This window comes from Tinamus guttatus, unplaced genomic scaffold (assembly GCF_059628265.1).
Source record: "Tinamus guttatus ecotype Peru unplaced genomic scaffold, ASM5962826v1 Tinamus_guttatus_pri_ptg000423l, whole genome shotgun sequence".
NCBI lineage: Eukaryota > Metazoa > Chordata > Aves > Tinamiformes > Tinamidae > Tinamus > Tinamus guttatus.
Window position 1 is genome coordinate 1852549 of NW_028288957.1, and position 27214 is coordinate 1879762.

Genomic DNA, 27214 nt, shown 5'->3' on the forward strand with positions numbered 1-27214 from the left:
GGATAAACAACTGGGGCAGTGGGAGGCGCGAAAGGGCACTTCTAGCCTTAAGGCAGTGACTGAAGAGGCTTTGAGACAGAAAAATCAGTGGGTACTGCAGATGGTCAAAGACGGGAGTATGACACCTGATGAAGCACAAAATTATCTGCAGGCAATGTTTGGCCTGGAGGGCTGCCTGTTGGGCAGGGAGGTCGAGGAGTTATGGGAGATCCAAAAGAAAAGGGAAGCAGCTGGAGGAAGCGACCCGGCTGAGGAGGGGTTGTTGTCCTGGCTCCGAGCCACTGTAAAGGGAAGCGATGGCGGGGGGAAGTGTAAGGATGTGGCGCCACCTGTTGATCCAACTTTCAATGCGGGAGCGCGGTGTAAGGGGTTGATAGAGAACGCTCGGTTACAGGGGGACTTTGTATTAACTCCACTAGCTCAGGGCCCTTTAGATTGGAAATTGGTGCAAAGCTTACAAAAAACAGTGATGCAATATGGGCATGACAATAAGCTAGTCCGAAACCAAATCTCTGCCTTGTTTAAATATTCTAATATGGTTCCTGCGGACAGCAGGGCTATAATGGAACTTCTGCTTTCCTCCACTACCTATATGCTCTGGCTAGCGAAATGGCAAGAAAGGTTGGAAGAGAAGCAATTGGAAAATTTAAATTGTAGTATGGATGATCCATTAAGGATCGCCAGTCTCGACCAACTGATGGGAAATGGGCGTTATCAGGCACCCGAGGCCCAAGCAACGCTTCATCCTAGAATATTACAACAGTCAAAAAATGCAGCTTTAGCAACCTTTCTTGCCCTGCCGCAGATAGGAACGCCTCATTTACCATATGCCAAAATAGTACAAAAGCCAAACGAGCCTTTTTTCGGTTTTGTTGACCGGCTAAAGGATGCCCTGGATATGGCACCTAATGTGCCTCCAGAGATGAAAGCAATATTGGCTAAAGGATTGGCAGTCCAAAACGCGAACCTACCCTGTAAACAACTATTGGCTACTCTGCCACCAGGGGCCTCAATTGTCCAAATGATAGAAGTATGTTCCCGAGCACCAATGGTTGAGGAAGAGCAGAAGGCTAAAATACATGCTGCGGCTTTGGCCACAGCACTTAAGGAGGGGAGAATATCTAGAAAGGGGGATAAAGGATCTCACGGAGCGTGTTTTCAGTGTGGCCAACCAGGACATGTGAAAAGGAAGTGTCCTAACAAATTGAGGATTGAAGGCGCGGGCCCAAAAGGATTTAATGGGAACTGTGCAAAATGCCAAAAGTTTGGGCATAAGGCAGCGGAGTGTCGGTCCCGATTTTGTAAGGACGGTACACCGTTGCAGGGAAACGGGAGCTGCCACGTTATGAGGGACGCGGCGAACAAATATCCCCAAACGATGGCTGCCTCTGAGAACTCTCCTCCGCAACTTGCGGAAGCGCAGGAGTCCATCTGGCCGTGGCAAAATCCACAATAATTAGAGATTCTGATGTGCACATATTAGAGTCTACGTGCACTGGTCCCCTGGGGAGGGGCCTATCCGCTTTGGTGATTGGCCGTTCCTCAGCTGCAAAAATGGGCATTTTTGTTCTACCAGGGTGTATTGATGCTGATTACTCTGGAAATATTGGTATAATGATAAAAATTTTCAACCCTCCTATTACTATTCCAGCATTGAGCAGGATAGCCCAATTGATACCTTTCGAGCCATAGTTCCTAATCCTGGACAGGCCCAGGGTGGAAACAAGGGCTTTGGATCTTCTGGACCCCCCCAAGCCGCCTTTTGTGAAAAGATAACTGCTCAGCGTCCGACGAGACTCGTGAGTATGATGGGACCGGATGGTGTCCATCTTACTGATGTTGCCATGATGATTGATACAGGTTCAGATATCACTATCGTTCCCAAGTTTGCGTGGCCGCCACAGTGGGATCTGCAAGAGGTTGATGCTCCTGTGACAGGTATCGGAGGGCAATCTCCTATGCAGGTTAGTTGATGTTTTGTAACAGTTATGGATAAAGAGGGAAACAGAGCCATGATAAAGCCTTATGTGATGTGCACGGCATTGTGGCTGCTGGGAAGGGATGTTCTGGCCCAGTGGGGAGTCATCTTGCAGACACCTTTTCCCTAGTGGCCACTGGAGGCAGCTTGCGCCCTACCTTAAAGTTAACATGGATCACGAAGGACCCTGTGTGGGTGGACCAATGGCCGCTGCCAGAGGAAAAGCTGCGTCACCTAAAGGAACTAGTCAAAGGACAATTAGACCAAGGTCACATTAAGCCATCAACAAGTCCTTGGAACACCCCTATTTTCACCATTAGGAAAAAATCAGGAAAGTGGAGGTTGTTGCATGATCTCCGAGCTGTTAACGCATGCATGGAGAACATGGGAGCCCTACAACCAGGGTTGCCCTCACCTGTTATGGTCCCACAGGCATGGAGTTTGCTAATAAATGATCTAAAAGATTGTTTCTTTACAATACCCCTCAACCCGGAGGACGTACCACTATATGGACGATATCCTAGTAGCAAGCCCTGAAGTTTTACCAGCCGAGCAGGAAGAGGAATTAATTAACTGTTTAAAAGAATTTGGCTTGGCTGTTGCCCCTGAAAAAGTTCAAAGGCAAGCTCCTTGGAATTATTTGGGCATGGTTATCACAGAGGCCAGAATTACACCCCAGAAGCTTAAATTGCAGACAAAAATTGACACTGTTAACTGTGTGCAAAAATTAGTGGGAGACATCCAGTGGATCAGGAATTTTTGCGGGATTACGAATGAGGAAATGGAGCCGTCGTTTCAACTGCTCAGGGGAGCTAAAGAGCCTGCGGAAAAGCGGAGCTTAACCCCAAAGGCTGCCGCAGCCCTAGAACGGATTGAGGAAAAGATAGCCGAAACAGCTGCCTACAGATTCTAGGAAAGATTGCCAATATCTCTGGTGGTCTACAACCGAGAAAGGGAAGTGGCAATAATCATCACCCAGATAGACGAGAAGGGGATCCTGTTTGTACTCGAATGGGTTTTTCTCCCGAGTCACCTATGACGCACCTTAACTCAGAGGCATGAGGCAATTGGGTTGGGAATTTTGAAAGCCCAGCAACGTTTACGAACAATTGCCGGCAGAGAGCCTGATAGTATTATACTGCCTCTAAAGGCTCTGGAGCTAGTCGAAGAATGGTGCTTGAAAAGTGCAGAATTTGCCTTAGCCATTCAGGGAATTAGAGTGGACAATCACTATCCTAAGCATCCCCTCTTCCACAACTCTTTGGAGTTGGAAGAACGAGAAATCCAGAGCTCAAGACCATTGTCAAATGTGATTACTGTGTTCACGGATGCTAGTAGCAAAACTGGAAAATATGGGTACGCTTTCCGGGAGTTAAATCTTTGGAAAACTCAAATCCGGAGGGAGACTGCATCCATGCAGGTCCTAGAACTAAAAGCCGTAGTATGGGCATTTCTAACCTTTCACGATCGACCCATGAATATAGTTATCGATTCCCTGTATGTGGTAGGCATTGTTCAACGAATTCATGGGGCAATTATAGGGCATGTAAACAACCATAGTCTCCAAACATAGTCTCCTTGTTTGTTCAGCTTTGGAACATCATCCAACAAAGGAAGCATGCTTTTTGGGTATCACATATCCGTAGCCATACTGCACTTCCTGGCCCTTTAACAGAAGGTAATGCAGTCATAGATAGTGCCGTGTCGGCAGCAGGTGTTCCCTGTTCGATGGAACAGCAGGCATCAACTTCTCACTCATTTTTCCATCAGTCTGCTCGAGCGTTACAGCGCAAATTTAAAATTTCCCGAGCAGCAGCTCGCGCTATTATTGCTGCCTGTCCTGATTGTGCAAGACTGACCCCTTTACAGGAAACGGGTACTAACCCGAGAGGGTTACAACCAAGGCAGATATGGCAGACAGATGTTACAGAATTTGCACCCTTTGGGCGACTAAAGTATTTACATGTTACTGTGGATACCTGCTCGAAGGCTCTCTGGGCGACCCCAGCCACTTCCACAAACGCCAAGTCGGCCTGTAAACGTTGGGCTCAGGCAATTGCCGTCCTAGGAAAGCCTGACATCATAAAGTCAGATAACGCACCCGCGTATAAGAGTAACACCTGTAAAACTTTTTTCCAGCAATGGGGAATAACCCATCAGAGGGGTATCCCTTATAATTCTGGTGGTCAGGCCATTATCGAGCGTCACCATTGAAATTTAAAACAACTATTGTTAGCTTTGAAAAAAGAGGGGGAAAAGGGCCCCTATGAATTAATCACTAAAGCATGCTATGTCTTAAATTGGCCTAACCCTCGAAATGATGATAACACACCTATTTTCGCCCATTTTTCTAAAAACTCAGCTGATTTTTCAGGAAAAAAAGGTGCAAATAGAAGTTTTCTGGCCGCAGAAACAGATCTGGGAAGGTCCAGTTGAGTTAGTTACGTGAGGACGGGGTTATGCTTGTGTACTTGCAGGAGACTGAGCAACCCGGGTACCGGCCAAGCGGGTACGACCGTGGTTGCGGAAGAGACAGGAACAGTTGATGGACCAGGATGTCAGAACGGACCAGGCTCAGCTGGTTGGTGATCATCTTGGTAATGGTGACAGGGATAGCGCAGGGGAAATGGCAGACAGAAATTCAGCAGAGGGAGAACATTTGGGTCACCATAGCTAATCAGACAGGCCAAAATGCCTTCTGTCTTAGCTTGCAACGTCCAGGAGACCCTTTCTGCACTTGTTTGATAGGTGTTCCTGTTTGGCAACCTCAGGAATTCAATGGGTACATAGCTGATTGTGCTGTGCTTAATGATACTCTATTAAGTACCACTGTGTGCCCTTACCGATTAGAGCAAACAACAGAACAGTTAGACGGGTGCTGGCAGTGTGAGATCATCAAAAGTCTGAATGGCACTCTGACTTCCCCGCCGGAGGAATGAGACTTGTTGGGAAGTCTGAATGCCACAAATCCCACCCGAAACGGTGGATGGGTTAGTTTTGAACCGCATAGCGAAGGCGCACTTGAAGAGAGTACATCGCAATGGGCGATGGTTAACTCGGGGCTGAAAATTAACAATGTTTATCTTCACACATATACCCAATGTAAGTTAACGAGCTTCTCTGCAAAACGGCTACTGCCAGGAATGTTTTTAATATGCGGAGATCGGGCATGGAATGGAGTACCGTCCAATCCACAAGGAGGTCCATGTTACCTGGGGAAACTGAGCTTGTTTCATCCTAATATATCCCAAGTGATGACCTTTGTATCCAAAAGGAAAAAACGATTGATACATGAGTTAGATTGTACAGAAGTCGGAGATCCAAAGTTTTGGCCAAGGGTTAAAACTACCTTTGTGTCCCTGCTTCTCCCAGGGGGCATCGCCGCCCAAACAATGACTTCCTTAAAGCAGTTAGCATGCTGGACAAGGAATGAGTTAAATTTAACATCAGACATTTTAGACCAGCTATCGCAAGATGTAGCTAGCGTAAATCATGCAGTTCTGCAGAATAGAGCCGCAATAGATTTTCTGCTATTAGCACATGGGCATGGGTGTGAGGATTTTGAGGGTATGTGTTGTTTAAACTTGTCCGATCGTTCAGAGTCCATCCATAAAAAGATTGTGCTCTTGAGGGAAGGGCTGCATAAGTTAAAGGAAGAAAGTTGGGGAGTAGAAGATTGGCTCAGATCACTAGGCTTAGGACCATGGATTACAAAAATCTTGTACCACTTGTGCATGATCGGGATGGTTATACTCGTGCTTCTGACTATGTTGCCTTGCTTTTGCCAATGCTTGCAACGCTTGATGCATAATATCGCTAATTCTGTTTTTGAAAAAAGAGGGGGAAATGTTGGGGCCTTAGCGCTTTTGCAAGAATATGAGGAGCTGAAGCGATGGGAACCAAGGTCACCCGGAGAAGATAATGCCTGTTAGCAACTTTTTAATGAATTAAGCCAGCCATAGCCAGATGAGCATCCGGGAGGCCCAGCAACAGAGCATCGAGAAGAACACCAGTCAGCTGCAAGCTAGCTGTGCATGGACACTATAGCCTAACCAATGGGAATGCTGGTGCTTAGCGCGTGCCTGCGTTTACGGGTGTTGGAATTGTATAAAGCTACATAGCAGACAATAGTAAAGCGAATCCAACCTGCTTCACATTGAAGTGTCGTTCGTTCCGTATCGCGATGGTGGGCCTCGGCACAGCTTTGATAAACTATATCAGTCAATGAAAAACACATTATATTTCAACAGCTTCAAAACAGAACTATTTCTTTCCCTACCCCAGGAAGCCTGTTTAAACATAGAAATACATAGGAGACTAAAATCAAATGTGTTAAACAACAGTATTAAATTCCCTATCGATTTCAGCTTTACATTTCAGGACAGTTCTTCATTCACCAATCTAAACCACGATCTGATGCAAACTCTTTACATGTGACTCCACGCTAAAGGTGTAAGTTATTTCAGATACATTGCTCTACTGGAGATATAGCATTGTTTGGCATGAAATAATTTCAAATTCATGTTAATGGGCATGATTATGGACGTCTTATAAGAAAACAAGCTAAATTATTAGCTAGCATAAGTTCAGCATAGGCACGTGTCCCGACTTCTGAGGAGCTGCATCTTAGTCGAGCATCGGTACCATATTTAGTATATTTAAAAGGTCACAGAAATATACAATTCAACCCCCCTGATATTACAAATGGAGATATTCATGACACATGAATAAAATAATTATCATCTTTCATTAATGCAGAACGAAAGAGGGAAAAAAAGAAGGCAAAACACCAGGCTCTGAAATCTCATCTACCCCTTCGGACACCGACTGGTTGACAGACCAGCAGAATTTCAACTCCAATAGGCATGAATTAGTTTCCAGGCAAAGAAGCAGAGATAAAGGGGAAGGGATTTTAATAGTTCCTCATGGGCTTTAGTCAAAGTTCTATTTACTGCTTGGTCTACAGACAGAAAGCTCAGCTGTGATTTCAGCCTCTGGAAGTTTTGGATTTACCAGCAACAAGCTTTACAGTTGGCCATATCAAACAAGGTAAATTTTCATAAATTACTATATTGTCTGACTATATGCCTTTTGAGAAGTACAGAACAGAATCTAGTAGAACAGTAATCTGAATAAAAAACATGTTTAAGAGATTATCTACGATAAACTCATTGATGGAATTTGCATAACAATTTGCACCATGCATGTACTTTAGTTTTTCATTTTGGACCATCCTTACACCTAGGCCAGCACAGTGTGCAAAACATCCTGGCTGTTACAGAATAACACTAAAAGAACATTAAATACGGATGCCAAATTGCTGAACTTACAGCATACACCACTGGAACCGTCTCTGTTCCTACAGGGCATGTGAGACCGGGATCCACTCCAGTATTCCTAATTCGAGAACCACTCTGGAAGGGTTTCAGTTCAGGTGTGTTTTATGGAATAATTAAAAGAAAAATTTGTTAAAAATAAAAAACAGAAGTTACAAAGCCTCTGTTGCACACAGATGCCACCTGCAGAGGTTTTCACACCCCCGCACATGGCTCGCTCAGCCCCTCTTACAGGCTCAGGGCATGGTCTCCAAAACAGAGAACTCTCCAGAGTGACATGAGAAACTCCATCCGATCTCAATTTTTTTAGATTTTTAATTCAGTGCTTCACTCTTCGCTCCTTTTCCACCTTTCTTATTACTGACTGACACACTTCGTGCCCAGAACACTGCAACGGCATCGCGAAGCTTCACGGCAGCAGAAAGCAAGGTGAGGCCGTGTGCGTGCGCGCATTGCCGTTACTGCCGCTCCGGCGCGGTGCTCCAGCACCCTCCAGGCCTGCACTGGGGCTGCCCTGGTTCATCTCTCCGGGCACCCGTTCCCTTTTGCTGCCCTCCCCCAGGAGACTAAATATGTCCTTTCCACAGGATAACCAAGCTCCACTGGCCCAGAGCCTGTGAGCATTGAATGCTCACACTGATCCAATTAATTCAGCGGAATTACACTAATTCATCCCCCCAATACACACACACTGATCTTGCAGAAGCAGAGGGTATTTCGCATAGTTTTACCGGGATCCACAGCAGAAGACACTCGCTAGGAGAGTCCATCTAAGATAGCAAAATACATCACAGAAAAGCAACAGGAATTTGCGAGGCTCAAGAGTTTCCAACTCATCACTGGCTAACCAAGTACGAGCACCTCTTCTACTACTATGGTACTGTTACTTTTTTTTTTTTCCTTCCTTTCTTTGTTTATTAAAACCTTAGAGTGTCTTTTATCTAATTCTCTGCAAGCCTTCATATTCATTTCCTTATATCTGGGGCAGGAAAAAGCGTGTTTTACAGGACAAAAGGCAACAGAGAGCTATTGTGTCAGGAAGATGAACTCTGTCTAATTGCTAGAGACCACTTTTTCCCCCCTAAGATGCTCTGCAACACTAAAGCACTATGAGATGGCCAACGAGAGCTAAGCAAAAGCCTCCTGAAAAAGTGCCAGATTGTCCAGTTCAAAGTCACCGTGCAACCTGGCTTCCCAATCCCTGCCAAAAGGCTGCTGTGGTATCGGTACAGGAATCTCATCCTTCAGAAAGGATGCCCATAAGGTGTATGTAGAACTGGGGAAAACATGTAGCAAAAGGGTGAAGAAAATGCAACTTTGAGGGAATGGCAGTACCAATCAGTTCACATCAAATATGGAAAATGATCTGGCTACTAAGATCACATTTTGGCCAAAAAATTCACATTAAATATTTTGACTTTTATTTCAAAAAAGCTTTAAAATTTGAATTTGAATTAATTTTGTTTTGGGAACAACAACAAAAACAGAATTCAATAACCGGAAAACATAATTAAAAACTTCTAGCATTTGTTTCTCTTCTACAAACAATTATGTTAAAAAATGTGAATGGTTAATTTTAAAAAAATGCTTCAAGCTGTTCTGAAATACCTTTCTCTTATTGATTCAGCCAGCAAGAAGTTATGACAAAGAGCTTTACAGATATCAAACTGGTAGCATCAGAAACATGGATTCTGATTAGCAGATGGTTCAGGAAAAATAGGTAGAACAATTTTATGTTTTGCAACTTGTTTTCATATTAGAGCTGCTGCTTTTACTTGGTTCACTCTTCTACCTCTAGCTCTCTGCCTCTATTTTCTATGGATGCACACATACATCAATCAAATCTATACAAATATATGTGCAGATACACTCACTCTGTCATTAACACAGATACAAGAGCTTTTGAAACAGGCAGATATGTATAAATGTACTAGAGCAGCAGCACTTCTGTGAATTACCCATTTATATCTTGGCTATAGGATCTTCTGATCTGGTTTCTGAAAAGTTTGTGGGTATGCATTGCTGTTCAGGAATCACTCCTTTCTACTTAGAGTATTTATGCTGTGATCATGGTTTGATGATGAAAACTAAACTCTGAAGCTTCCCTGTCATTTCAACAGGAATAACTAAGAAAATCCTAGTGTCTTACTGCATTTCACCTGCCTTACAGAAGGGAGCAAGCCTCATCCTTGGGAGATGAGCTTCTTTCACATCGAGGACCTGAGCAACAGAGGGTCAAAGCTGACCTATCCTTCAACTATCTTCTCTAAATGCTGGATAACCCTATTGGCTCAGTGACTTTAATATCAATTTAGGTAACTGCACTTTTTAAGACAAGCCTAATGATGGAAGCCTATGCAGAGTTTTCTGCTCATGCCAGAACTAAATCTAGGTCAGTCAGCATGCCTCATTTTTGTTGGTCACAGGGGAACTGGTGGCTCTGGCTGTGGCTTTTGCAAATTAATCATTTCTGGGTGGCATTTCAAAAAGCGAGAGCCTGCTAGAGCCCAGCTTTGCAATTTCAGCAGCTGCCAACAATACCACACCAGAAACAAAACACCCAGTGGCTGCAGGAAAGAATGTGGATTCTCCCTCCCCTTTTCCCACAGGCCATTTGCTCTAATTTGTCATTGAAGATGCAGACTTGCTGCTAGGAGCAGCAAGAAGAAACGAGCACTGGGGAAATGCAGCACAGCGTAGCCGAGAAACGCAGGCACCGCTGACAGGCATTTATATTATCTAAAGCCCTCAAGTCAAATCTAAACTCAGCAGTGAGTACTTCAGGTGGCTGCTGGCACACATTTGGTGAGAGTGGCTGCCCTACTCCTTTCTAAATCCCCAAAATGGCATAACTACCATGAGGGAACTAAGTCCCCACGGAGCTACATTTGAAGAATATGAACAAAATTTGCAGGTAATACTTTGGTTATAACCTTTGAGTTTCCAAACAGAACGCACAGCTGTGAACCTTTATATGGTATCCTTTCTATTTAATACGCTTACTCTAGGGGCATAATATATATATTTTAAGGATATAAGAAAATATGCTCCCTCAAAGCCAAGCAGCTACTTGTTTTTATCAGAAAAAGCTATTCACGCTGGCATTCAGTTGGCAGCCCATTTGTCCAGCTCTCCTTAACAGACCAATTTCTCGGTCCAAACACGTCAGCCACTTCCTCTGCTGCGCTGTATACAGAGAAAGGCCTGTGCCAGCTCCGTAAGGCCACTTGTAGCCTGTAATTCACACCAGGGGACAAAGCCTGCTCTTCCCTATTTTTCCTGGCATGGGAAGCGCAAAGCTTGACGAAGCGCAGAAATCCCATTCACGTGAGGCACGACCTTCACAGCGAAAGGGCAGCGCGCCGGCACGGATTGTTCCTTGGGGCTTTTTCCCTTCTCCAAGGGCTTTACTCTCCAAGCGGCAAATCCCTTTGCTCCCGCTCCAACAACCCAACGGCCTTCACAGGGATTACTTGGGCCGCATAAAGAAGCTCTCTTGGGTTGTGGCAAAAGCTCTTGGCACTAAATCCCCAGTGCCTAAGTGAACACTGGGTCACGCCAACAGCAACACCCCTTTGGTCCTGACGGGACTGCAGGCACCGCAAGCTGTTGTGCAGAGACTGCTGGTTTGCTTTGTTGAAGCAGCCGCTGCGGCGATTAGGGACTTGGCGGCTACTAGGACAGTAATCCCCAGCTTCAAACTGCGCTCCCATCTCTGTTAGTACTGACAGCATCAGAAAAAAAAAATATCTGTGTTATCGTCACTTCTGAACTTGTCAGGTGGGGGCTGCGCATTGGAATTGCTGTCACAGAAAGGAGGCAAGGAAGGAAATAGCTTAAAAGCAAATCAGGTTCAGTACGAGGCCGCATCAGAACCCAGACCAACAGTGGTGCATAAGTACTGCACAGAAACTGATAATCCAAAAGGCCAAATAATAATTAGCAACAGCAATACTGCAATCTGAGAGAGTGCTTACCTCTGAGCAACACGACTTCATGCTGCAGGCTTGTCATGCTATTGGAGGCGATTTTACTATTGCTTGCAACTCACTTGGTGCTGCCATCTGTAGAAAAAAAAAAAGATATTCAACAAGACTATGATCCTATATTCCCCAGATAAACGGGGGTTAAAGGTTTATCTTTCCTTTAGGCAACTGCAGGCTGTTTATTAACAAAAAAAATCTTACAAAAAAGTTATGCCCCTGCATTTCTGGCAAGATGGTCTTATATCAGCAGGATAACAAAACTTGTCTTGATCTAGAGGGACTGACCATGCACTGTACAGTTGGGAATTTCACACAGAGTCACTGATGGTTTTTAGCCTGTATTTCTCTGTAAGAACATCTTCAACAACTATCCCCAAATGCCAGCAATGAATCATGTTGTACACCCTGCTGTATATGGGGACCAAATAAAGTAACTGCAGCAAAGATGGTTCATGTACAGGATATACCTCACTAAAGAAGATATGTTCTGTATCAGTTAAGAGAAAAGAGACAAGCTACTGTAAGGAATAACATTTTAAAATCTCAGGTTGTGCACTAGATGCCTTTGAAAATGGTTGACCTAACTGCCTGAAACCACTGCCAATTTCTCCACACGCCGGGCAGTTCTTCCAGCAAAAATCTGAGAGGCCACAAGATGCAACACGGCATGGAAATTTTATGGAACTTCAGACTGACAAGTCACAGTGACCACCAGATTCCCCGCATCAATTATTTTCAAACCAATAGACCCAAATCCTAATTCTGTTTCTTTGATACTGTTTGCAGAAAGGAAACTGCCAAACCCCATCACTGCACCATTAATTATTTTCCTGAAGAACTAAGAAGCATGAGGACTGCAGTTCTCTTCGTTTGTCTTGTAGGATCCACTTTTGCCATTCCAGTAAGTCCTCAAGGTTTTATTATTACTATGCATTTGAACATCCACATACTGGGAATACTTTAATGTTAACTCCCTTAGTTGTACAAGATTTTTTTTTTGATATGGAGATTTTTAATTCAATTGTCTATTCTAGACCTATCCCTTAATCTACAAGCTTGGAATCCATGGACAAAAAACTGCAGAAAAGGTACCTGTGTTGTTCTTTTCATGTTACAAGACAAATGATAATCATGATTACAAACATAAAAAACATTCTAGCACAGATGCATTGGCTTGAAAATCAATTTAGGTTAAAAAAATAATATAAAAAGTGCCTCTCTCTCTCATGGGAATTACCAAGGGTCTCATACCTCACACAGCACAGCCAGCAGAAAACCAGCACAGAATGTAAACTCTGCAACAGAAAACTCTATTTATTTCAAGAAATTCCCCTAAATGAATTCCCAAATTCATTTTTCAGAGGCCAGTTGTCCCCAGCAGTAAGGGTAACCAATGGCATTTACGTTGACCAAGTCCTGAAACGTTTCTGCCATCTTGGGGATAAAGGTATATCAAAAAACAGAGGCTAGGAACCGCATTCCAGCACACCTAATAGGAAAGTGCAGTGCACAGTGAATGTTCATATCCAGACAGAAGCCAAAGCATCTTTCTAAAATGAATAAAAAATGTAATGCTCCATCATCAGAGGCAACCAGAACACATCATATTAAGGAACATTCAGCCTTGTGTTTTAAAACACCACTGAACTAAAAGCCCCTCACAAATCTTGTTTTCAATACACTATATCTTTTTTGTTGTTTGTTTGTTTTAGGCAGCAGGGCACAAAATCACAGAAAAAAATAAAACAAAATGATTTTTAATTCACCTTGAAATTTGGAGTGTGGATATTTCACTTTTTACTATCTTCAAAAAAGTCACATCCCATCTGGTAAAAACATTTAACTGAAATTCCCTTAGATGAACATATTCTTTTCATTAAAAGTCCATTAAAGAGTTAGGGCTGTTTATTACTTAGGGACTTGCTTAGTAACATTACTACTTCAGGAAGTACTCTATGTAGAAGACAAGCATTCATTAAAAAAAACATAAATACCACCTTGACAATAAGGAATTGTGTAAGTTGAGCTGCAAAAGAGCCAGATAGACCCATTTTTTACCCTACAGCGCTTAGGCTTTGTTTCAGAGGAATCTGACCCTGCTCACACTAGAGACAGTGCTTTCCTAGCAGTTTAGGCATTTACAAAAACTTCCATCTTCATGAATAATCCTCCTGAAAATTTTAAGGAGAAATAGTGTCAGGCACTATTTGTAATATGTAAGAAGCAATACGGATAGTCCAGAGGTTTAGTACAGAAAAATATCAGATGTTCCTACTGCTGTAAAGAAGACCCAAAGGCCTGTACTCACCCAGCAGCCACGCTGACTCGGGTCTAATAGCAACAAAAAGGCAATCCCTACTACAAGGTGTAATGTTCATTTTAGAATTTCCTTCCTGCTCAAGGGTTTAAGCCTTTTCCACTTAAGATAGTAGCCTGCAAAAAAGTACTATGCAAAAAAGCCACACAACAAACACCTGTGACTCGTGCTAATGAGCTTACGATACAGTAGTGATGCTGCCACCACATACTGCTTAATCCCTTTTGGAATAATCATGCACCCTTCCCTGCATGTCTCAAGAACTATTGCCATGACATTGCCCTATCAAGGCAGCTCCTTCTCTCTCCTGTTTTCACAGGCCCTCTTATTTACCTGTGTAGGGAGATAATTATCTCATTTCCTAAGATAAGAGGTAATAAATGCAGCCTAAGGAGGATGTCTGAAGTTAAGGCTCTAGATTACTAATCAAGAAATTGGACAGAAACTTCACAAGACCCCCATACGCATCATCCTTCTACCAGATCTTAAAAAAAAATTGCGTGGACTTTTTTCCAGAAACATCAAGTGTCCAAAACAAACAAACAGGACTAACGAACATAACTGCTGAGAACTCAAAAATGATATTGACTGTGAATTTCAAGGAAGTACTTAGGATGAAAAAGCATAAAGAGTGGTGTCATACCGTGCTTTTTTTCAATATAAAGCCAACTTACATTACATTGGCTTGGGATTGATTAGAATAAATTCTATTATCTTTTTAAATCCTCGTTTTCTTTGTTTTGGAAGGCTCAAGACATTCAATCTGACATTTCAGCAGAAGAGAACCCAGAGTATGTAAACAATGGTGATTTGCTGTCAAGTTTCAGAAACAAAAATGAAGAGGTGCCACTAACAGATACTGAGCCCAGGCCTGCTCAAACATGGAGAAACAGCAGCAGGGAGCAGGAAGCCAAAAATAGCCCCAAGAATATTAATTTCCTTTCGCTGCACATTAAACCAGGTTTGGCCCCTGGCAAGCAGGATGGTGACTCTGGAAGCAGCATCGGAGAACAGTTCAGCTCTGAATATCACCAGCTCAGGAGACGTGAGACACACAACAACGACCGAGTTAAGGTTGATGAAGAAAGTCCAGGGGATGCTCGCAGTGAGCAAAACACCTGGGCGTACAACAAAAATACAGTTGACCTATCTGAAAACAAGAGTGATGGTGATGACGAGAACGTGGAGGAGGAGGAGGAAGAGGAATGGGGTGAAGAAACTGTCTACAGAGATATGAAGCACAAAACCCAATTGACAAATCATAACAGTCAATACAAAAGAGAGCAAAATGAAGAGAGTGAACAACCTCATGAAATCACAAGAGATTCCAGTCAGCCACTCCAGATAACCAAGAGGCATGGTGAGAAATTTGATGGAGAGGAGAATGAGAGGGATGAGACCCAAAAAAAGCCCCATGAAGCAGAAAAAATCCCTCTTTCTCAAAAAAGCAGTAACAAACATCAGGATGACAAACAGCAAAGCCAACAAGGCAAAACCAGTTCTCATGTAAACAAACACAGCAGTCATGAAACAGTGCTGAAAAGACAGTATAAGGAGGATAGCAATGTTGATGATGATGACCACGATAGTGGTGATGTTGATGGTGAGGAAGATCTCAGCAATGTCTGGAAAGAAAACTATGATGAAGGTGAAAGAATCCAGAGTAACAATCCTGGAAGCATCAGCATGGAGTCAGAAGGGGAAGGAAACAGTGAAGATGACAGCGCACATAGAGACAATGGTGATTATCAAGATGCCACAGTTAAAGACTTTGCTCATGTTGAGGAAGATGACCATCATGAGCCACATAATTCTGAGAGCAAGGAACAAAAGGAAACAGGCAATTCTGCTCAGAATGCGAATTTAGTGGAACCTGAAGATAAGGTAATGACCTTAAAAAAAAATCGTAAATTGTCCTAAAGTTCCTGATGGTTGAAAGAATATTTTGGAAAGAGAACAGGTCCAAAACTATCTTAAAGTTTTGGAGAAGTCTCATCTCCTTTTACTCACTATTCATCCAGTTCACACTGTGTCACTTCATATAAAAGATTTAGATGAACTGGACCAGAGACTGAGCATAACTCCTGTAATGTCTCCAGGCCAATGTACAGCATAATGAAACATACACATAAATACATACACATGCATATGAAATGTCTACACATATGAAACAACTGCAACCCAGTCTCATACTGACTAGAAAGGCCAGTTCACATTCCTTTCCCAAAGGATTTTAAACCCTTTCATCCAAAATTGAACAGCTTCAAAAGGAAGGGTTAGAGTTCCCAGAATCATTAGTAGCCTGGTGCTTAGGACACCCTTCCACAAGATGAAGGACCTGGGCCTCCTCTTTCAGATAATGAGGACCTTGCACCCAGATCTCCCTTATCTGGTCAGATACTAGATAAAAAGGCCAAGTGCTTTGTTTTGAAAAAGGGAGTGATGTTTCCTAAAATTATTCAAGAAAAATCTTACGCTTTAGAAGGGGATTGGAGCTGTTTTATCTGCAGCAGGATAGGGAACTCCCCCTAGCACAAAAGGAGCGCTATACTACGTGGTTGCATATCAGACTTACCACAATTTCTGCTTTTATCTCTCTGACTTGAAGGTTAAAACTACAAGCAGCTCACACAGTGAGGGGGAAAGTGCAAGCAACAGCAGTGGGAAGGCTTTGCTGGGTGAGTAAACTGCACACGGAGCCCTTGCGTAACGGCTAACTCGCTCCAGCGGGGGAATCTGCTGGTCTGCATTTCTTTTGTGTGTTCAGCAGGATGCAATTTCACATGACTGAACCATGCTTGTGCATAATCCTTCAGAGCACATACAGTCCCAGAGAAGAATCCCTTCCGCATACCCTTGGATTTATTCATTTATTTCTGAAAAAAATCATATACAGCACAATTTTTTTTTTTTGTCAATTTTACAAAAATGAGAGTCATCTTCTATTGAAAGCCCTCAGCAGAAGAACACTACCTTGAACTAAACTATGAAGGAGTAACATCTTGGATTCATCAAGGACAGATAAGAATTCACAGCAAACATTATCCTGAAAGGGAATATCAGCCTTTATAACCAACCAGCTACTCAAACTTGCACAAAGTGCTTGACTTCTGGGCTAATACTTGGCTATCTTTTGTATTTCCTGTCAGGAATACTTGCCAGGAAGGCTGGTTTTGTCCCCTTCTCTCTAATAAACCCTCCCTTTCCAATCTTATTGCTAGATCCATGTAGGAACTTCCATTGCAAAAGAGGAAGAGTCTGTCATGCGGACGAACAAGAGCAGCCTAGCTGCATTTGCCAAGACCCTGCTGCTTGCCCTTCAACTAAAGATTATGAGCGTGTAAGTACTTCATTCATTACACAGCATGGGAGAAAACCAACTACAACACTTACAGGATACTATGTTCCCCAAGCATTAGAGTAATTCTAGCCAAAAAGAGAGCATGAAAGTGGGCTTCAGTGATTTTAGTAATTGTAACTCCAGGTACAGAATACCAAAACCTATGGATTCTTGCTTGACAGGAATATAAAAGCATACAGCTACAAAATACTTACTGTGAGTTGCCTCTATTACAGTCATGCAGTGAATACTAATTTTTCTGTCACTAAAAGTAAAATTGATTCATTTTATGTCTCAGAGTATATACCAAATACACACCAACACAATATATAGTCCAAGAATACTGTAGCAATTCAGAGATAGAGACAATACCACAGAAATTAAGATGGCTTCAAAATAGGTTTCTGTGGGTATTCATAACTGGTGCACTGTATGGCAATGTTTATTTTATTATTATGTCTAAAACTGATAATTATTCTGAACATGGTAGAGGAGGGTGGTTTGATTTTTACCCCATTTCAGGTTTGTGGCACTGATAATAAGACCTACAATGGCCTATGTCAACTCTTTGGCACAAAATGCCAACTTGAAGGGACGAAAATGGGACGCCAGCTGCACCTGGACTATATGGGATCCTGCAAATGTAAGGCTTAGGCTTTTGTGTATTGAATTTATCTAGCTATAAAGATTCACTAAATTGAATAACTACGCACTAATCCTAATATATTTGCTTCCTTCTTTTCTTTTGCCCCAGTCTGCATCAGTTATCTGCTAAGCCTGTTTAAGCTTCCAAACCTTAAATGTGTCAGACCAGTGAGTTTGCCCTATAAATAAGAGCATCAAGTGGCCTAATGCAAAGACAATTGCAGCAATTTCCTGTCAGCACTGCTCTCCCCACTACTCTTATACATTATTTTGGTTCCTATTGCAAATAGCATCTCAGCATTACAGATTCTAATGTATTTATTCTCACCGGGATAATATTAACACATCCATTTTACAGAGGAAAATGTGAACTGGTCCCACTGCCTAGGCCATGCTATCTTTTTCAGCTGCCAGAGGTACCCAAAAGGAGTTCCAAGACAGCTCAGAAATGTCCACCTGAATTGTAGTCATGTGTGAAGAATAAAGAGATTGGCCTAAGCCGTGGTACAAGATCACCCAGAGACTCTATGCAAGTCCTCAGTTCAAATGTCTTGCTTGTGATGACCATTTTAACTACATAGCTTCTGGCTTGCATGACTTGTTAAGAATGTCAAACTTACCACAAACCATTTAAAATGTATAATTCAACCCATTACTTGCTTTGTTAATTTTTAAACTCGGTCAATTTAAAGCTGACCTGGAAATGTGTTCATGACAACTCAATCCAACTTAGCCTAGAAATGCTTCAATGTCAGTTTTACATATCTCTTGCTAATGAGAGTTTTGTGGTTTGGAGCAGACATCCCTCACTGTACTGACTATGAAGTGGATCAGTTCCCTCTCCGGATGAGAGACTGGCTCAAAAACATCCTTATGCAGTATTACGAACGCGATGTGGATACATCTGCATTTCTAACTGAAAAACAAAGGAGTAAAGTAAGCAATCCTTCTTGCATTAAACCACTCAATTACACTGTTAGAGATGCATGAGCCATCTGTAACAATTTATGTTATTCAAGTTCTCCCTTTTCTTATTGGCATTCTTGTTCAGGTTCTAGACTGAATTATACCTAAGGAAGTCAGTCAGCTGTGCTGTTCAGTATCAATTAGATACACAGATTGCAAAATACACTTAGGTTTCCCACACCTATCATTACTATGAATGTTCTTTTGTCCAAGTGAACATAAGACAAATTTTTAAATGAATGCTCACCAACAAGGAGCAGACTTTAATACAAGAGAATTGGCACACACACCTAGATAAACATAAAATGCTTGAGAAGAATCAACACAGTTGCTGTTCAGGGAAGTACTTTGTGACAAATTATCTGGAAAGATTAATGTGTGGAGCAGAATTGTGCAATTTGAACTTTCTGCAAGGCTTATGAAAGCTGAGTAGATAGAGCATAAAGTAGACAGTGTGGGTATGGATAGAACGATTTATGTAAAGACAGAAAACTGGAAAGAAACTGCCAAGAGAGGTGATTTGTTGAGTTCCACAGATTGAAAGAACTTGTGCAATTCAGCATTTGAACATTACCTGGAAGAGAACAGTGGGTAAAAAAAAAAGAAATGCTGACGAGATATTCAAGGAATTAAAGACTTGATCTCACTGACAAATTGTTGAAGGACGCTATGATTGAACAGTAGAGCAAACAAGATCCAGTCCAAATTTGCCATATGCAATATGAATGATGGAGGTGTCAAAAGGGGATCCTTGCCTTGGATTGAGTTTAAAAAAATTCTTGGTTCTTGGGACAGCAAGTATGTTTCTGAAAACTGAGTGAACAGTTATTGGTAAGTTTTGCAGTTTTTTCCTCCAGCTTCAGACTTGATCAATCTGAAGATAAAAGTTACACTGATAAAGACATACAAAGTTATAGGGGTTTGGAGCTCAGTTTTTAAAGACAGAAAAGCTACCTAATTATCCAATAACCCACCTGCAGCATCACTTAGAGCAAGAATCTGCTTCAAACACAGCAGCCTCTTTTATATCACTGGGCCTTTTATTTGAGAAATTATTTATTTATGCCAAGTGAGCTGGTGACAGCAATTTTTCTCAAGTTACAGACATCAAAACTGCCCCAAACCCTCTAACTAAGCAAATAATGCCAGTTAAATCAAGTCCCTGGGCTGCTCTGACTTTGGAACAGGAGGGACACACAGTCGATCACACTAGGTTTATACAGAATTTCCCTAAGGAACAGGGAAAACTATGTGCACAATTCCAGGGCACAGTAGACTACTGGAAACTTTTCACACCAAGTGGTTTGAATTACGTGACTGTTGAGATTATTCATTTCGCACTGAAATGCAGGCTTGCCCCAGCATTCAAGTTACACTAATCCTGTAGCCATCTATCTTCCATCTCCTACCAGTCCAAGGCTATGGTCCTGCTTAGCCAGGTCTCAACATCCATCACGGAAATTTCACCTCCTGTCCAGTTACTATCATATTTTGTATGGGCACCAATAAAAATACACTGGCACACTTGAGATAAGGCTTTTGTGCATCATACCGTCACAAACAATGCAAAACTGATTTCCTCAAGAGAATTTTATTGTCAACTTCATATTTCTTTAATTATCTGCTTTTTGGGGGGTTCTTTTCTAGACAGATCTTTGCCGCTAAAGAAAAATGTTATTTTCTTGGGTTCAGGTCAAAAAAATCTATCAGAATGAAAAACGTCTCATGGCCGGTGACCACCCGGTTGAGCTTCTCCTGTATGACTTTCAGAAAAATTATCACTTGTATGTGTATCCTGTGCACTGGCAGTTTTACCACCTTGATCAGCACCCTGCTGACAGGTAAGAGCTATTTTAATATTAGTTTTCCCTGGCTGCTTAGGCTAAAGCTCTTCTACTTTTCTAAGCCTGTCAAAAGATAATCTATAGACAAGGCCAGTCTCTCAGCCTATACAAGCTAGCATCTCCTATAAGAAAAGCCGCTTGTCTCATAAGCACAAAAACTTGTCTGATTTTTGTTGGAGAAAGTCTGAAGTCAAAGCCTTCTATCCTCTTGCCTGGCAGAATCAGGTATTACTACATTTGAAGCTGTATGATTTTTAATAGCTAATAAGGGCCTAATCCTGGGACAAGACCTGGCTCATGACTTCAGGTTATTAATGAAGGAAGAGCAACAGGCCAAACTATAAAGAGCACAAGCTATCAGCACGAATAGTGAGGTACCCATAGTTTTAAGTTTAACCAGAAAGAACCCTCTCATTTTTAAGGAGCAGCTGAGGTAAAATACTACCAGCATCAGCATTAGAGAAACTCTCCTCTTCATACTACTCTAAGAAAACTTCACCCAAATGTCAGGCTGTCAGCAGGAGCAGCTTCAAGACTGGAGGCCCTGAAGGCCTAACAGCAGAATTGATCTGTCTGTCAAAGCCCCTGTTGCCATGTTCTAGCAGCTTAAATCACCTTCAATCACCCTGATAATATACCAGCACTAAACAGCTTTACCTGCCTGCTCTTTCTTGCAGATTATTGACCCACTCGGAGCTGGCTCCCTTGAGAGCTTCTCTTGTTCCCATGGAACACTGCATAACCCGGTTCTTCCAGGAGTGCGATGGAGACCAAGATAAACGTGTCTCTTTGAAGGAGTGGTGCCACTGCTTTGGGATTAAGAGAGGTAAACCCAATAGAACAGCAAGATACACAGGACAAAGTGTTCCTGTTAAGACTAGGCAAAATGTCAGATTCCACTGTAAGAGGGAATTTCCACGCAGAAGCTACTAACTGCTGTGCACTACAGTAAATGGAACAGGGAGTGGGACTAAGACCGCAAGAGATGCAGGGTTCTGGTTGGTTTATCTGGACATCAGCAACAACACTGAAACTATGTTGTACTAAATACCAAATTATTCCCTTCTGTGGTGTCTGACCCTGTATGTTCCGCCTGCCTTCTTCACTCCAGAAATAATGGGTTTTTTTATTCAGTGCCTTCAAGGGTAAAGAAAGGCAGGTCTACACATAAATTAGTGCTCAGAACATGCTCCTGAGAAGAGAGATTTTAAAACTTCAGCTCAGGATGAGCACACACCCAACCTATAAGAAATCAAATAGACATACTTAGATTTTTGCAATAGAAAAAGGCTACAGTACCTGAGCCCTTTGAAATATATGTCTTCACGACAATACAACATAAAGATGTTCCTTTGCAAAGATGAAAATGCCTCAGTAACACTTTCTTCTTCTCTGTTGCAGAGGACATAGATGAAAACCTCCTGTTCTGAGCACGAGTGAACAGAATCCCAGTGCTTTGTTAATACCGGGTAAATGCACAAACCCACTTTGATTCTTGTATCATTAGCAGCTTAATAATTCTGAGAAAAAATGAATTAAGGATGTTTGAATAAAAGTTTTGATAGGTCAACAGTTTTTGTCCAATAACAAATGCATAGAAACTCTACATTTGTTAACAGTAGAAGCATTAAGCAACTCCCAAGGAATGCACCTAAATAGCATTTTCTTCTGCATCAGTCCATAATATCTCTGAACCAAGAAACTGTCCTAGTCACAGGAACTGCTCCCAGATTTCTCCAGTAGGTTCATGGGATCCAGACTGCATCGTACACTGAAGAAAATTACCTTGTAAAAGGATACATCTTATTTACTGTCTTGTTAGCTTCTTAACATTCTACATTGATGCATAAAAAATAAAGTATAACTAGATACATGAATTTAACATTTGTTTGAAGAATAGGTATGTGAAGAATAGGCAATGATTAAATGGAAATTTCCTTTTCACTTCATGCAAGCAAACCACAACATAGGTAAAAGTCACCAACTTTTATGTCACAATCCCTAAGTAAAAAAAAAAAAAAAAAAAAAAAAAAAAAAAAAAAAAGTTTTCATGAAAAACATCATTCTGATTCTTGAAACAGTAATAACAGTACCAGTGCCAGAGAGCAGAATTACTATTTAGAAATTGTATAACCAACTATTTATAGGAGCAACAGGGGGTGCATGTTTGTGCGCACACCCCATGGCATGAAGACGATTAAACAGGTCCATGAGCACGGCACTTGGAGGATGCAACAGCCCCAGCACATTTTCCTCAGTGATTTGCCAAAATAGACTTGCCTTCTATCCACAAAAGTACCTGCTACTGCCACTGTCTTCCTTAAGAAACAATAACTTTTGCTTATCTGAAGACAGGTACTATTCACACATGAAGAAACGATAGCAAGAACCTTCTTGAATGTCACTAACTCTGTGATGTAAAGCTAAGCACTTCACTGAAAACTCTCCTTATGTGCTATGGTGTAAGAAGTGGTCCTGAGTGCTACTTCTGCAAAGGAAAATTGGAAAATCAGAAAACACTTAACCTGAAGAATGCCACCTTTCCAATGAAAACTGTGATTCAGATACCCACCTGCTTCCTGCTCATTTTGCTCTTCCATGAGCAGGACTCCCAATCATAATGCAGCTCCAATGCGGGAAGGAGACAAAGAATCAAGCCATGAATATTTTCAATAAAGGAATTTTTCATAAACAGGCTTTTGCCATCAAAACCCATCTGACTTTTCATTTCTGTTATAAACATCACCACACACCTCATTCTGCAATGTCACACAATTTAATTTGACATGGTTTAGATGCACAAAAGAACATCCTCTGTGCCAATTCCATACAAAAAGGTGCCCTGTGAGAGTCTGAAATCTCTTAGGGAGGAGACACTAAATCAGCAATGTCCTATATCAGACATTTTTAGCTGAGCTTTTACGGTCTGGGAAGAAGTCTTGTTTTTCAGTATATAACCAATAAATTAGAAATAAGAATTCTAAGTGAAAATTATCGTAACTGTGTTTTAGATATCTTGTTACAATTTTAGTTTAAGTTACATTTAAGGGTTTACCAACACTTCATGTTTTAAAAATGTTGTATAGGTGCAAGTAAAATGTTATCACTTATGACCTTTTGCAAGTTTGATTACATTCACTTTCTTTTAATAAACCAATACATATATATGCACACATACATATAGCTATAGGCATATATGTATCATACACAACAAATGTAGCCATAGTACATACAGAGCATGGCACCATTCAATCTGATTCTCCCTGCAATTTACTTAAAACATCAAGTCAGTGTTCAATGAGAAGCAAAAAAAAAAAAAATCAGCAACCAAAATTCTTAGACAGGCCCATTCAGGAACAGAGATGTCAACATAACCTTCAAACCAAATTTAACCTGGACATATTTGGGATATTCCAGGAGAAATAACCATCTGCACCTCATCTGCTGTCATATTTTAACCCCAACCATCCGCTGCTAGAAATACAACACCTGACCAGACAGTCCTTTGCTCTGATGCTCTACAACCAACGCAAAGTCCTTTGTAGATCAAGTCTATCCTCAATTTCTACAACTGTATACAATAGCATTGAGGTTGGGACTTCCTTTCAGTTGAGTCAATAAGTAACTGCCCAAACACAAAAGCTACACGCTATCACAGAAAAATGCTTTACAAACAAAGTTTCCTGTTTGTTTCACATCCATTCCTGTTTTCTGCTAGTAAATGTATCTACTATGCCACATCCAAGGCAGTAAAACAGGATGATTAGTAATAAACTTTGGACCTCATCTGGCATCCTTCTTGGTTCCAGTCGAAGTCAAGTAAGGATCAACAAGATGCTATCAACACCCTCAAAAATATTAAGAAAAAAAGAGACAACCTAGAAAAGATTCAATATTATCTAACTCTACCCTGCAAGATTTTCTCAGGTAAATGATTAATCTTTTAAATTACCAATTAAGTAATTTCTATGAAAATATCACAGAAGGACAAAGGAAAAACAGAAAATGCATTCCTCAGACTTTGACTGCTAAAAGACTTTTGTTAAACCCAAATATATTCAAATATAAGAAAATACAGCTCAAACTGCAAATACACTGCTGACATACTGTTTGCCTCACAAATTAATGACTAATTCACAATATCAGATTTGTTTATTCAAACTGAGCTTTTATTTTAAGTTTTATCTCTCCAGGTTAGCAATTTCAGTATTCCAACCTCTCTTATCACAGAAATATTTGCAAAGCAACACCGAAGCACAGAATCTTAGCATCTATATCTATATGGAAAGTATATTGAAAGGTAAAATAAACATTCCTTTCATAATACACAAGTCTTTTCACTGTCCATCCTGCAAGGATTAGTACAAGTCAAAAAAATAATCTCGCTGCTTTATCAGAAAAGTAATTAAACTAAATTGCCAGATGGTCTTAAGAACCTATTAGGCGTGACATCTTGCGGTTTTCTGATGTAAGCCACTATCCTGAAACCCTATATATACACACACACATATCCATGGTCATTCACACAGGATCACAGGAAGCAGCTCATTTCTGGTCTGATCCACTGCCCAGCTGTTCAACATGCCAACCAAAGGTAACAGGAATGTGTTTCTTATTATCTGGGGTATATGTCAAAAATTCAAATTTTTTTTGGCATGCCTGTATGCTGAATGCATGTGAAGGGGGAGCACATGAGAATGATGAAAAAATCTAGGTATCTTGTTTTATTCCCAGTTTAAAAGAAAAATGCAAATGGCTTCAACAGGTATTGTTAGTAAAGTGTAAAATCTAAGATTTAAGAAAATAACAAGGGGAAATGCAGGCAGTATCTCAATGAAAGCACAGGCAGAACTGAAAGCAGAAGCACAGACACTTTATCCTATAACGAGTTATTCTGACTGTGCATTTCAGCTAATAAGGAACAGAGATGACAATTAAGGTCACATCAAAAGCCACATACAGAACCAGGAATACAGCTCCTGCTGGCTGATTTTCCATTCTCTCGAACACTCAAGAGCACCATATTCCTTTCAATTTCTCCTTTTGCCAAAAATAGCTGTAACTGTTTTCTACTTACTTCACAGGTGTCTCAATCAAAATGCAATTCCTGTTGCTTTTTTGTCTTCTGAGTATTGCCTTTGCTCAGCCCAAAACAGTAAGTGCTGAACAAGAAACTCAATAGTGAGAAGCCAAGGCAAAGAAGTGGAAAGTGGGATCTCTAAATTGGAAATGGCATTATTTTAAGCTGACAGGCTGTCCTTAAGGATATTGTTTGGTATAAGATGAAATGTGCTCATGCTATTCCTATTCTAAATTCATAATTTAAGATTAAACACTCAACCTTCCATGAAAAAAAAAGAAATAAGCACCTGTAACAAGATCATACCTAAGTTATCAACAGGGTCTGAATCTTTTTCACTATTCATTTTGGCTTACAATTTTCAAGGCACAGAAGAAAATTAAGATCCCTTTTCTGACAACTTGTTTCCAACACCACAAAAGAAACCAAGTAACAAAATCACAGTAGAGTACCTGATAACATTTTTACAAGCAGGATGATACACACCTTACCCTAAAGAAAATGAATTCTCTTTTCTATAGCAAAACAGCAATGAAGAAGGTTCTGGTTCGGACAGTGAAGAGGTAAGCCTCTTGTTTATTATTCCACTAGTAATAAAAATTATGTTAGTTTATTTTGGGTATTTGGAAAAAGCTGGCATGAAACTTGGAGCCTACAGAAAGCCAAAATTACTCCCTAAGTCCCACCAAATCTTTGTGTCCTCCAGGATACACTGAAGCAAAAACCAGAGCATCTTGAACCGATTTTACCACAGTTACCTTTTCGACCTGGAATTCGCCCTTGGCTTCCTCTGCGATGGTGTAAGTCACAGCTAATATATGGTGCAAAGGGACAAAAAACTATAGTAAACTTTATTTAGTCAGGCAGCACTCCAACCATGTTACTGTGAAAGCATCCTCTGAATGACAAATTAGCATTTAAGAGAATTAGGGGGGGACTACATTTTAAAAGTTAGGGAGCCTTTACAAATGCAGTCTGTTTATAAAATAGAACAGCATCTTAATTCTCCTTTTTTGTCTATATTACAACAGTAGCTAAGAAAATCATGTTCAGAATTTTCACTTCTTTTCAGATCCACTTTAGATTGACAGCTATAGAATACTGAAAAAACTACTCTTTGCATTAAAAGTATTTTCTGTTTTTGGTAACTGGGGTTAAGAAGCCCGAAACCTTAACAGTCACGCAGTTTTTTTTTGTTTGTGTCCAAGACAGGTCACCATCATACCCAGATAAGGTAACTAACCTGCAAAGCAGCAGTGAAATCAGGACTCTTAGTATAGACAGCACTTCTGGAACTGAGTGTTAAAACATTTAGTGTATAAACCTGATTCTCAGCTAATATGCACTTATTTATATATATACACTTACATCTTATAAATAGATTTATGTCTTTATACTTACTTAACAGAAAAGGCTAACATCATCCATAAGAAAAAAAGTCATATTGCAGAGAACTTAGCTAAACAAATGCAGCTGCCTTTACAACTTACTGCCTTTACAACTTACCATTTTACAATAACGCAATAAGCTTCAGGACCCAAATATGTGTCAAGGCCAGATTTTTGTAGGCACTGCAATTTGTAGTAAGAAATAGCATTCTGTAAAGCATACCATCTAAGCAGACAATTTGATTTGCAGTTGAAAGTCTAACTAGCAAGGCTGTTAGAACTTGTTAGTTTTATTTAAAACAGAGAACAAAACCATGGGCATGCAAGTGCACTT

At 41.0% G+C, this 27214-nt stretch overlaps 3 protein-coding genes across 3 annotated transcripts in view; 2 read left to right on the plus strand and 1 right to left on the minus strand.

Annotated features, from left to right (window-relative positions):
* Positions 1-18628, minus strand: part of SPP1 (secreted phosphoprotein 1) — an 80914-nt gene extending 62286 nt beyond the window's left edge. The window contains exon 1 of the mRNA XM_088531631.1: positions 18619-18628. The gene's annotated coding sequence lies outside the window, so the exon portion shown is untranslated. The remainder of the gene's footprint in view (positions 1-18618) is intronic.
* On the plus strand, positions 5026-6426 carry LOC148593264 (syncytin-A-like). The gene is made up of 2 exons (XM_088531501.1): positions 5026-5826; positions 6346-6426. The coding sequence occupies exons 1-2, from the start codon at positions 5026-5028 to the stop codon at positions 6424-6426; spliced, it is 882 nt and encodes a 293-aa protein (XP_088387627.1).
* On the plus strand, positions 12148-21893 carry SPARCL1 (SPARC like 1). The gene is made up of 10 exons (XM_088531627.1): positions 12148-12201; positions 12335-12388; positions 14365-15501; positions 16226-16295; positions 16839-16957; positions 17480-17600; positions 18402-18538; positions 20261-20409; positions 21090-21238; positions 21814-21893. The coding sequence occupies exons 1-10, from the start codon at positions 12148-12150 to the stop codon at positions 21840-21842; spliced, it is 2019 nt and encodes a 672-aa protein (XP_088387753.1). The 3' UTR covers positions 21843-21893.
* The last annotated feature ends 5321 nt before the right edge of the window (positions 21894-27214 follow it).